This window comes from Gymnogyps californianus, chromosome 9 (assembly GCF_018139145.2).
Source record: "Gymnogyps californianus isolate 813 chromosome 9, ASM1813914v2, whole genome shotgun sequence".
Classification (NCBI taxonomy): domain Eukaryota; kingdom Metazoa; phylum Chordata; class Aves; order Accipitriformes; family Cathartidae; genus Gymnogyps; species Gymnogyps californianus.
The window spans coordinates 471,904-484,485 of NC_059479.1; the positions used below are offsets into that span (position 1 = coordinate 471,904).

The following is a 12,582-nucleotide window of genomic DNA, read 5'->3' on the forward strand; positions in this document are numbered from 1 at the left end:
GAAAGAAAAAAATCTAGGCGTTGATATATAGCTCTCATTGTTTCTGTTATTTATCAAACTTGTATTTAAAACAGAAGAGTGTAAACTATTGGCTTCTCTAGGGAACAGGAATCTTTCAAAAAGCTGCCTGATGCAACAGGCGCATTGAATGAATTTTTCCTCATTTTGACTTGGGAATTTTAGCTGTTGAATTTTCTCCCTCTGGACAAGGCTCAAGCACTGAAACTTCCCGTCTGCTCCAGCTGCTTTCAACTCTGAATGGCAAAGCAGAGACATTTTCTTTTTCAAGCCTTGTTTTCGGTTTTGACATAATTTGCGCGCTCCCTCCTCTCTGCAGTGCGGTCCCCTGGGGACCCTTGCCCGGGAGGACAGAGGATGCTCTTGGAGGCATGGCCGGTTGCTCTGTGGATCTCCTTTGCGTATTCTGAAGCAGAAATGGCTCAAAAGTGGGAGCAGCTTCAAGCAGCAGCTTTTTCTTGAGCAGCTCTTGCCACCTTTCCCCGCCGGCGCGGGAGGCCCGTGCTCGGCACCAGCAACGGAGCTCCGAGAAGGACAGACAGAGACACAGACAAGAAGCTGAAAAATGTACCTTTGGAGCGCGATGGGAACTTTTGCATTAGGAAAATGTTTAATGTAGTGGCCTTGTATTCTCAGTATTTCTCTTATGCTCTCTTATGACGTCTTTATATCCCTCATAAATATGAAATATAACAATCTGCAGGGACCTGCAGGGACAATTTTATTCGGCTTTGCAAGCTCAATACTCCAGTAATGAAAGCATTTTCTTTACATCTTCATGGGAGCAGACAGGGACAAACATTTTAATACATGTACCTACTAAGACTGTGGTAACGCAGCCTGGGCAGACGGACTCCCTTTCTATCATGATTTGGCTCATCGTTAAGTACTGTCCAGTAATGAAGATGAATCATGTCTTTAGAAGCCAATATCTTTAAAATTAGCTTAAATTAAGGTGCAAGAGTGAGCAGCCTGTATGCAAACCTGCCTGTTCCCCGCTCAGCCCATCTCCCTGCCCCGCGGCCCGGTGCTGCCAGATGCCCCCCACCCCGGGGCGCGGGGGGGCCCGCTGCGGGAAGGCAGCACAGAAAGGCTCTTTGCATCTGAGTTTCTGAGCTTGGAGCCTGAGGCTGCTCTGCAAATGACTGTGTCGGCAAAGAAAGGGAAGGAGAAGAGAAGGCATTTCCACCCATATTGCTGCCCTTTGCTGCTGCTCCCCCTCTCTCCAGGCTCGGCGCACAGAGGGCTGAGCTGCGGCAGGAGTCTCCCTGGGCACCCAGCAGCACCCTGAAATGTCCGTTCTCATTTTCAGGTTGCGTTTCACTTTTTACGCTGTCCTTCCCTCCACAGGAGAGCGAGAAGGGGACAGTGCCAGGCACAAAGCTGGGAGCTCTCTGGAGGCAGAAATCCTCGGGTGTTCTCCGTCTGCTAAAACTCTGGAACGGAGAGAAAGAAAGATGCTGCAAATTAGGAAAGATGCTTCACCCCATGTAGCTGTTGTGCTGGGTACCCAGAAAGGAGGAGAGAGGAGACAGGGAAGATCAGGGCACATCCACTCTCTCTGTATTCTGCTGCTCTGCTAGATCTGCACGTCAGACTCTCCCATCGTCTCTGTGTGGGGTTGCAGCACACCTCGGGATAAGCTAGGAAGAGATACGCTATTGGCTATTTGATCTGCGGTGTGTCATCTGGCAGGCTGTATATATCGCAGGGAAAGCAGGGACCACTCAGCCTCTGAGCGAAGCTGCTTCACTGTATAGCTCAGAGATACTTTGAGGATGGAAAGAAAAGGGAAAGGCAGCCCTTGCTTTTTTTGATTCTGACAAGCTCTGAAAACTCTCAGGAAACAGAGACCTGACGGATGGAGGACTATGTGGAAAACCAATAAAGCAGATTTCCAAGGAGAAGTTGCGGGAGAGAAGCAGAACAGTGCCCGAAAGGAAATATTCACTAGGATTTCTTCCTAGGTGCAGAGAGAAAGTGTTTGGGGATCTCTGATATTTCAGCATCTGAATCAGCTTCTGTATGTAGGACATACGGGACTGAAAACGGACAGCAGCTGGAGAGTCCCTGGAGCAAAGCTCACGTGTGATCAGCGCAGGAAGAAGGACCCATTTACCAACTCTTTTATGTAGTTTGCAACCACGGGGCAGATTTTTAAAATGCAGGCGTGTGTGTTCCCTCCTGCAGCCACTGACTTTGGCCCCTGAGCTGCCAGGAAGGAGGGCAGAGAGGAACGTGCAGCCTGCCCGGGGACACGGGCAGCGCTGGAGCTTCGCTTCCCAAGCCATGAGCAGGCACACGTGGTTCCCTTTGCAGTACATCTCCAAGCCCTTCTGGAGAGCGGAGAATCACAACACGACCAACTTCTTCTCTGCACTGTACGGCTTCCCTAACCAATCCTTCTTCCACAGTGATTTGGACCTGGAGGACCTGGGGGACTTCGACAGCGGGACCAAGTATGAGGGCGAGTCCCAGAGCCGGACGGTGAAGGCGCTGCTGATAGTAGCCTACTCTGTGATCATCTGCATCTCGCTCTTTGGCAACACCCTGGTGTGCCACGTGGTGATCAAGAACAAGAGGATGCACTCCGCCACCAGCCTCTTCATCGTCAACCTGGCCGTTGCCGACGTGATGATCACCATTTTGAACACCCCCTTCACGCTGGTGAGCATCCCGCTTGTCTGTGTTTTGCTGGTGTCCGTGTGTGCCTGTCAGCTGTGTGCACGTGTATTGAACGGGCCAGCAACAGGCTAATGTGCGGAGTTTCTTCTTGGCTCCCCATCCCTCTCCTTTTGCCCCCCGGACAAGCTGCGGCGGTGCCCCTCCTCTCCCCGACAGCCCCTCGCGTGCAGGCAGGGCTCGGTGAGCGGAGCCGGGGCACTCGTGCCCCCACCTCGCGATCCCCTCGGGAGGCGTCGCTCCTCTGCGGCTTTCCTCCCTCTTCCAGGACGGTGGCAAGGCACGGATGGCGAAGCCCTAGTTGTCTTTTGATGGGGAAGGAAGCGGGGACAAGTTTGACACTAGGGAGTCCAATTAACTGCCAGTTTCCTACAGAAACGGTGCAAACGAGGTCAGTCCTTGCGAAGGTGATTGCAGGGGAAACTGCTAGGTCTGTGCTGAGCCATGTCAGCTTGGCATGCCTCTCACTTGGGCACTACAAACTGTGCTTCTTGGATGGCTGATTGTCCTTTGTTTATTTTCAGTTACTAACTAATATAAGACATAAAAAAAATATTAAAAGAATGAGGTGGGAAGAATTAAATGGATTCATTTCTTGCCCCACTGTCACAATCTATAAACAACGTGTAAGCAGGACTCTGTAGCCGAATTTGACACAGCCCTCTGGTTCGAAAGCATCCCAAATATTCCCGGTTCAGTCCTTGCCCAGAGCTGTCCATAGTGTTCTTCTGCCTTCCAAAAGCAGGTCCCGAATTATCAGTTTGAATTCACCTTTTCTTAAATTGATCCTGTGTCTTGGTGGGATTTCTCTGCCTTGCTTTGATGGGATTTGCATCCCGTAATCTGTTCAGGGAAAGGATAGTGCCCTCTTGTGTGTTTGCACAACAGTCACACAGTAGGCACAAGTAATTAAATAACTGTAATCTCTCTTAGGAAAGAGCTTTACATCAACTTCAAAGAAACAGCACATTGCTACACGCTCAGTGACAGAGCCATTACTACTAGAGTTGTCTCTATAGGGAAATTAATTAGATTAATTGAAAACAGATTAGCTCGTCTTGACTAATTTTCTGTGTGGACAGATGTTTTGTAGTAAATGTGCTTTATTTCAAATTAGCTTAATCTGCTTCCAGAATGAGTTACATTAATTTGGAATAAATATTGCGCAGTCAGGAGAAGCAAGGGAGGGAGACAACAACTGTTATTTGGAATAATCTCCTCTGCAGGAAAGCCACAATAAGACCTCTCTGGGAGCTCATAAGAAATGCCATGCCGCCCTTGCCACCGCGGTCTCAGGGAGGCTTTAAACTCCCGCTGCCCCCCTCCCCTCCCGTGAGATCCCCGGCTGGATCTGCTGCCCGGGCGGGGATGGCTCCGGTACCTGCAGAGGTCAGATCAGCGAGGGAGGCGACCCAGCGTGTGAAGTGTGAGTTGCCTTTTCAGCTGGAGGGTAAAATTTTCCTCTCTGTTTGAGTAACTTATTTGACACCTCTGAAATTGCTCTTGATGCATCTCACACAACGTGGTACGAGGAGAGTCGGGCTCAGAGATCAGCGTGCGAGCAAGACCCTGCCACCAAGCTCCACGTCCTGTTTCTGAGCGTGGCTGGTAGCTGCAGACCCCAGGAGGAGTACAGACACAGGGCAGGGATGCTCCACAGACTGGCAGTCCCTAACTCAGAAGCGTTGCCTTGCTATTTCAATGCCCTCAATGATTTTTCCTTCCACAAATTTACCTCACTAAGTTTTGAACCTGTGCAACTTTCAGCATCCACAAATTCAAATGTGCAACTGTTTTTAAGGAGGCAAGCTGCTGTTTTTCCCTGCAGAGCCTCACCAAGGAATTGAGCTAAGATTTCTTTACCTTTTCCAGAAGGGCCATGTCACATGCACGTGTGTACACATGCACGCATGTACACGCAAACACACATACACAGAGCACTACTCAAGTGGCTTTGTTTGCGCAGAATAATAAATCTCACCTCTGTTTCAGAGCCTCTTGCATAGTCACTGTTTCCCCAGAAAAACTGAACATAATGCATCTACAAAGCATAAGGAAACTATATTAAAGCATTTCTTCCTTACCATACTCCTGGGAAGCCTATTCGCCACTCTTCAGATAATGCACACTTTTTAATCCAGTTTTGTCTGTTCTTCAGGTGCGGTTTGTAAGCAGTACCTGGGTTTTTGGAAAGCTGATGTGTCACATAAGCCGGTTTGTTCAGTACTGCTCCGTTCACGTGTCTGTGCTGACCCTTGCTGCCATCGCTCTGGATCGGCACCAGGTACGTGATATACATCACCCCTATGTTTGCTAGAAAATAAGGTGCTAAATACATATTTCTTTTCCCCTTCAAACCCCAGCACTTGGAAACCTGCATCGTCTCGGGAATCAAAGAACGGAGGGGAGAACTCTGGCTTTCATGGCGGTGGACAAAAACCCCATGGTTTTTTTTACAGCGAGGGTGATCAAACACAGGAACAGGCTGCCCAGAGAGGCTGTGGAGTCTCTGAGCTTGGAGATATTCAAAACCCAAGCAGAAACAGTCCTGGGCAGCCTGCTCGAGCTGACCCTGCTTTGCACAGGGCGCTGCACTCATGATCTCCGGGGGTCCCTGCCCACCTCAGCCGCTCTGTGGAGTACAGCCTGACAGCATGGCGGGAATATATTCTGCAGTTCAAACACCAGCAAGCCAATGCATTATCTCAGCATGTATTTATGAAGAGTCTTACGGTTTTTAGGCTTGCCCCATTATTCTGGGATGCCTAAGACTGTAAGCAGTGAGAACTATGTTAGCACGTTCAGTTCAAGGCGAGAAATTCTCCTCTCCTCCCCCCGCCCTGATACTTTTTGGCACGTACCAACCAGGAGAACCTTACAGGCCAAGCAATGAGTGCAAACCGAAGGGTTTCCTTGAAGTATAATACAGTTTGTAATTTTTGCTTAAGCTGATCAATGCTGTGCACTGGGAGAGCAGATCCTGCAAGGTGCACTCTCAGGCAGACTGTATTTTTCTTGCAGTGCTGGAGTCACTGAAAAGGTTGTTACTGAAAAGCAATTTCAGATGACAAATAACATGGCTAGATGAAGTTCAAAACAATAATGGATTCCACTCTGATTGTCTGGGATGTGCTCCATCTGGCGTCAGAAAATTGCAGTGACTGCCAGAGTATAGATCATCCATTTCTGTCTTTTTTTACCACAAAAAGTTTAGTAGTCTGCCCATTCTATGTGCAACATTGCAGCTCCTGAAAGCAAAGCATTTTGATAATGATTCATTTTAATCAGTAGATTCTGGGTTGATTGCAAGGTTCAAGGCTAGGTATCAAGAAGTGTTTGTTTAATTAAGGGCAAACGCAATACCTGCCTTTAAATCCAGCGGAGTAGGTTCCTCAGAACTGGAATTAGCTACTATGGCCCAAGGAGATAAAAATAGAAGTAAGGAGATGTCGCTGAGCAAAGAGAAATCAACACTTGCCTCTAAAAATACTGCTAGTCCTGAGAGGTACCAGAGCAGACAGATGCTCCAGGGGAGTTGTAGAAGCTTGATTAAGTAGATATTTATAATGAGACTGGAAAAGACATGCATAAAACACCAAAGACTTCATCAGCCAAGAGATCATTTGGATGACACGATAGGTCTATTTTTAATTATTGTTTCATTGCCTAATATAATCATCCATAGTGCATGTAGCTCAGCAGATATCTAACCATCGTGATCTCTGAAGTCAAGCTGAGGGGTGACACTGAGCGTGTTTCTCTGCTCAGGGCACTGGGCCAGCAGTAACACTTAATACTTGCACGACTCCTTGCATTTTCCAGCCCTGATACTCTCCGAAGTCCTGTAAAATGAGTCTCTCCTTTCTGCCTGTTAACACTGGAGGGATGCAGAGCTGCTGCAGCGCTTTGAACTGCAACGTGAGGCTCAAAGAGTGACCAAGACGTTGTGAGATAAAGTAGCCCTCCTCAGCAGCAAGCACACATGGAGTGTACTGCACGGGGTGAACTGTGAATACAAAAGAGACCAGCCTTCAAGTTTGTCAGTGCTATGTTGGCCAAAGATTACATTCAGCCGTGGTTCTTGAGCATCCTGTCACTCTGTCTTGCGAGTCCACCAAATGCCAAATGTTTTGAGCCCTGTGGTTGCCATCTGTATTGGAGACCTTGTCTGTAGTAACTGGGAGACTTTTTGCACTGCCTGTAGTACAAGCCAGAACAGCCTCTTGGCTTTCAACTTGTGCCCCACTGAATGTCCCTGCTGAGCATTCCTTGCTGTCCTGGCAAGCACACATGCTGTTTGCTTCTTAGTGAGCAGTGTGAAATGCTTGCTCCTGGACGTGGATAAAGCAAAGATGCCTTCTTTTTTTTTCTAAAGCTTGCAGCTTTTTTTTATCAATCAAAGACATTGTAAATCCTCAGGATTGGTTGTTCTCTGCAGGTTATCATGCACCCTCTCAAGCCGCGCATGTCCATGGTGAAAGGAGGGATTTGCATCATTATCATCTGGGTTATGGCCAGCTGCTTCTCCCTGCCTCATGCCATTTATCAGACTTTGACAAGATTTTATATCGGGTAAGACATGTACATGGTGCTTTTTTTTATATGACATATGCAGCTTAATCAAAGCACCGCAGATTCTAAGGCACACATCTCTCTGTTATTCAGAAATAAAGTATGGTGGAACAGAGAAGTCTTCCTTCTCTTTGACTAGGCTGTGTGTTTCTCTCAAAAGGACAATGAAAATCAATGGAATTGCTTTCAGGCTTGTTTGTTAGTTGATTTTGGCTCAGAGATTCAGCCCTGTAATTTGAGGCAGGCACGGAAGAGAGGTGCTCTTTGTCATTAGAGGGCACAGATGTCAATATAGATTTTTTTTTTTTCTTTCTTTTCCTGGGGTTGTGTTTAAAATATCTTCAGTGGGGCCAAAGGTCAAGCTTAAAGCAAAATTTTCCATTGAAAGTGGCACTTGCCCGTGTTACTGAATGAGCGCTGCTATCTGTACCCGTACTGAAACTTGCAAGAACGCCTGAGATGTTTGTCCTCCAGGCGCTGGGGGCATCTGGTAGTGGACTTGACAGTTCTTTCTCTCTTTGATCTTCAGAAACAGAACAATACGAATGGTCTGCCTCCCCAGCTTCCCTCCTCCTGCTGATCTTTTCTGGAAGTATTTGGACTTGACTACTTTTGTTCTCTTGTATGTCCTACCCTTGCTTGTGATCTCCATCACGTACACCATGGTGGCCAAGAAGCTCTGGCTGAGAAATGCCATCGGGGACCTCACCATGGAGCAATACTATGCCCATCAACGGAAAAAGAAGATGACGCTGAAGATGCTGATGGTGGTGGTGATTGTGTTTGCAGTATGCTGGTTCCCCCTGAACTGCTACGTGGTGTTGATCTCCTGTAGGGCCATCCACAGCAGCAACGCTCTGTACTTCGCTTTTCACTGGTTTGCCATGAGCAGCACTTGCTACAACCCCTTCATTTACTGTTGGCTGAATGAGAGCTTCAGATCTGAGTTGAAGTCCTTGCTGTGTGTGTGCCAGCGAAGGAGCGCAGCCCAGAGCCACGCTCTGCAGTGCATCTCCCCCCCTTTCAGGCACGCCTGGGTTGAGAACTGCCATTATAAAAGAGGCAGCGCCTGCCAGAAGGCAAGGGCATCCTCCCAGAGGAACTCTGCAAAGACAGACATATCCAGTGTTCAGCCAATTGTGGCAGAAAGCTAAACCCTGCATCTGACGGCCAGGCAGCATCGCGTTGTAATTACAGAATCACAGGAAAAACGGAGTTGGAAAGGACTGCTGGAGACCATCTAGTCCAACCTTCTGCCCAAAGCAAGCTAACTTCAACGCTCAATTGGGTTGTTCAGGACCTTGTCCAGTCAGGTTTTCAAAAATCTCCAGGGATGGACTGCCCACATGTGGGCTCCAGAATGAGGGGCGTCGAGTGAACTTTTCATCAGAACAGTCAGCACAAATTAAGAGAATTCTTTAACAGCACACAAAACCTTTCATAGCCTAAGCAAGTAAGGGGACCCTACACTGGCTATACACAAGCCAACTGACGCACGCTGTTTTAAAGTAGATGGCTGTTTATGCATATAGAAACACTGTATTGATTCCTTCTTTTTATTTATTTGTAATTTGTTCAAGATGAATAACATTTATAGCCATTCTCAAATTTATACCCGCAACATCTCAGCCGCTTACCCTGCTGTTATACAAACGCCGCAGCTCTGCCCGTCCGCCTCGCTGCGACCCCGGCGTGTTCCTTGCAGCACGGTGGGCAGCCGTGCCTGCCGGTGGAGGGGGAAATGTCTCAAAAATCACAATGGGAACACAGCCTAGAAGCAGGACAGCAAAAACTCATTCCATTTTCACAGGTGTTCTTCTTTCAGTGGCTTGTTTTGTTCTGTAAGGATTACTAGTAGTCACCGTAAAACGCCGCTTAGACTGCAGTCTGTGGTCAAGAAAGAAATTATGCAAGTGAGCTTATTCTGAAGCACTCGCTAGCTGAGGAACCAACCCTTTCTTAGAACATACACCACCTGCCATTTTGCGAAGGACTGAACTAATGCCCGCTCACCAAACACCACCAGCCACCCAATAAACAGAAATGGTTCCAGAGGAATTTTTCATTTTTGCATTTTCTACCATGTTTCTTTTCCGATGTATATCTATTATCTACGTAGGAGATATTAAATTGGAAGTCAAATGTCGACAGTCAAAATCATTTTATGGAGCTTGTACCAGCGGAGACACCAGTTTGAGTCTAACAGTGTGACAGTTGTGTCCACTGGTCCCAGCAAGTTAAGCTGGTTGATGTCAGGGCAGCTCCCCAGGCTGGATGACAATGGCCGGTGGGGTACATTCGGAGGAGGCCCTCAGGGACTGACGGACTTCGGAGACCAACCTCCCTCCCTCACCCTCCAAATGAGGGTCGGTCAGTTGGCAGGCCAGGGCTGGGAACTGGGCTGTGACCAGTTTCTCTAGCACTGGGAGCGCAGGCTCACTGTAGGCAGGCAAACTGGGGGTCTCGCTCCGCGTGTGAGGGAGGGTGGACAGCAGACTCACGTAAGAGCTGGAAGGTCCACGCAAATATGCTACGGAAACACGGCTCTTTACCTATTCCATGAAAAACTTCATGGTTAAGAATAAAAACTGTATGCAAGCACTCAGAGGTGGTGAAATCTGAATTGCTTCGCCAGGATGTATATGGAGACAGAGAGGGGTGTTGGCCGGTAGGTACCTGTTCTGCTGATACACGTACGGCTTTGTTATAGTCTCTAGGCTTTCCCTCAAGAATGTCTCACATCGTTATATTTCCTAAGAAAACTGTATATTGCCATGTTTTAACATTGTTAATCAACGTTTCCTTAGAGTAAAGTCTAAATTATTTTCAGTTTCAATAATATTTTATTTTTTACCAGTCCTCAAGAACTGTGTCCTTCGTGGCTTTGTTGTCAGACTGGCAGCCCTTTCCTGGCGTGTCAGCCTGTCTGTCTGTCCTGGCGTCAACCTGCCGGGCAGCAGCGATAACTGCTTGGCTGCTGCTGAACAGGGCACCCTGCTTTGCCTGAGGTGGAACCTGCATTGGAACTCGAAGAACAGATCTGCAGTTCTTAAAACCAAACGGCAGGAGACAGGAAAAGTTGGCACTAGATAAAGGAGTTCATTTGTAAACCTTTATACACTCCCCCGCTCAATAAAACTGAGCGTCTGATAATGTGCCACAGCAATTGCCTCAAATACTGATACTTGCATTCCTGCTGCTCTTGGTGGTGACCGAGTGCTTTCAGCCGCGTTTATCCTGTTTCCAGCAGCGGCTGCCCATACGTAACGAAATAGCTGAGATTCCTCGGCACGTGGGCAAGCGGGCCTGCGGTGCCTGGACAGCCGGTGCAGGCAGCTGCCGGTCTGACGGGTCACGGTGGGAGCCAGCCCTGGCATTTCAGAGCTGGATTTGGGTCAGCAGTGAGGAAAATACCAAGTGGGAGCATGTGGCCAGCTTCAAACCAATGGCTGTGAAAATTCACCGAAGTTGCATTTTTCTCTTCCTCGGAAAGAATGATCAGTTTCTTTACTTGTGTCCGTTTGGTGCTGGCTCGGCCTTCGTGATTGCAAAGGATTTAGCCTCAAAAGACAGTGAAAGGAAAATGAGTTTCATCCTCCCTATGCAAAATAATACTAACTACACTTCTACAGCTTGGCGTTTCCACTGAACACTGGCAGTTCGCTACAGCTGCAAGGCTGAGTGAAAGACTGTTTAAATTTGGAAATCAAGATGCTTTGATAGGTACAAAAATGCTGACGTGTGACCTGAGAATGTATTTGCATCTAAAAAAGAAACTGTGACGCTGAGGAAAGAGTAAGAGTAAGACAAATCTTGCTTCTTCCTAAGATAATTGCGGGAAGGGGAGAGGACAGAAGCACACCAGACAAGGAACAGAGACCTCACGTGGCTTGAGATACTGCAAAACACACCGGCATTTCCAATGCTAGTGCTTCAAGTAAATGCTCCCCTCTTACAAACGGTGATCGCTCGTCCCTACCGCAGCTCTGCAGGAATTACTCTGCAGAACAATGCGCTTAGAGGAGAAAACTGAATTAGAAAAATCTCTTCAGAGAACAAGCACCCAAGACTCAGATATCTTCTCTGATTCACCTACAAGAAATATGTTTAACAGACTTTCTCCTGTGGGCTTTACCGTGTGACCTTTTATTTTGTTTACAGTAATAAAGAAGCGTAAGTGGAGATCTGAATGGAGCTGGCACAGTGGAGGCAGGCATCCGAGTCTTTAATTTTATGTTACAAGTAAATAACAGCGTAAACCTGATATTACTACTAAGTTGGGTTTTTTACCGTCTGGAAAACTTGGAATTCATACCTCTGCAAATGGCATTTCCATAATGTAACTGTCTGGAGGGTTTCTATAAACAAGACCTCTCTTGTTAAAAAAACAAACAAACCACAAACCCAAATACAACATTGTTAAGGTGAGTAATTCAATGAAACATCTTCTCATTCAAATGCTCTTGTTTTTACGTTGGAAAAATTCAATGAAATTAAATAATGCAGTTTGCATGTATATCCCAACGCACTCCCAGAGAACTGCTAGAACTCTTTACTCTGGAACAAATAAAACAAACAGAGCCTGTTCTTGCTGCTCATCTTTTTAGCAGGACAGCAAGCTGGGTCCGGCTTCCTTCAGCCTTTGCACGGAGGGATGCATGGTGTACACCAAGGTCAAATCCACGGTCTGCCTGCGTGACAGCGGCGGGCGTGCGGAGACGTCCCTCCCCTGGCAAGGTTTCTCTAAGGGACAGTTTGCTCCCAGATGGAAAACTGGCGCTGGTTTCCTAACGGCACATCCTACGCCGATCCTTACACAAGCAGCGCTTTCTTCAGTAAGAATCTGCAGTCTGGCAATGTTGAGCTGCCTTAGAAAAATATTATTTCCTTGAGGTGATTGTCAAAAGCTTACGTTTTTGTAAAAGTCTGGCAAACTTCGCCATCGTTATATGCAACCTTCCGCTGGATGCTCTTGCTTTAATATAAGCTCTGTTAAAATTCCTGTATGGTTGTAATACAACAAGATTTGATTCACCAATGTTTTTTGGGGGCTGATAACAGCCAAATAAAAGATCTGGTTTAGGACCCTCTCTCTCCTGTGGGTTTTGTGTAACTCTTAAGTTTTGAAAGGGAGATATTCCCTCTTACAAGAGGATTAACAAGAAAGCATAGGCTGCTGCTCCTGACAGTCTCAAAACATCGACCAGACCTTATGTCTGCATGTGTTTTGACATCTTTCAGCATGAAAAGCCCTTTGTAAAAAGCAGAGCTATGATTACCCAGATGAGGAGTCAGCCATGGACATGTGAC

The 12,582-nt window shown here is 47.3% G+C and overlaps 1 protein-coding gene across 1 annotated transcript; it reads left to right on the forward strand.

Annotated features, from left to right (window-relative positions):
• Positions 1-2,307: 2,307 nt before the first annotated feature.
• On the forward strand, positions 2,308-9,765 carry LOC127019723 (G-protein coupled receptor 83-like). The gene is made up of 4 exons (XM_050901902.1): positions 2,308-2,685; positions 4,859-4,984; positions 7,139-7,272; positions 7,802-9,765. The coding sequence occupies exons 1-4, from the start codon at positions 2,308-2,310 to the stop codon at positions 8,424-8,426; spliced, it is 1,263 nt and encodes a 420-aa protein (XP_050757859.1). The 3' UTR covers positions 8,427-9,765.
• The last annotated feature ends 2,817 nt before the right edge of the window (positions 9,766-12,582 follow it).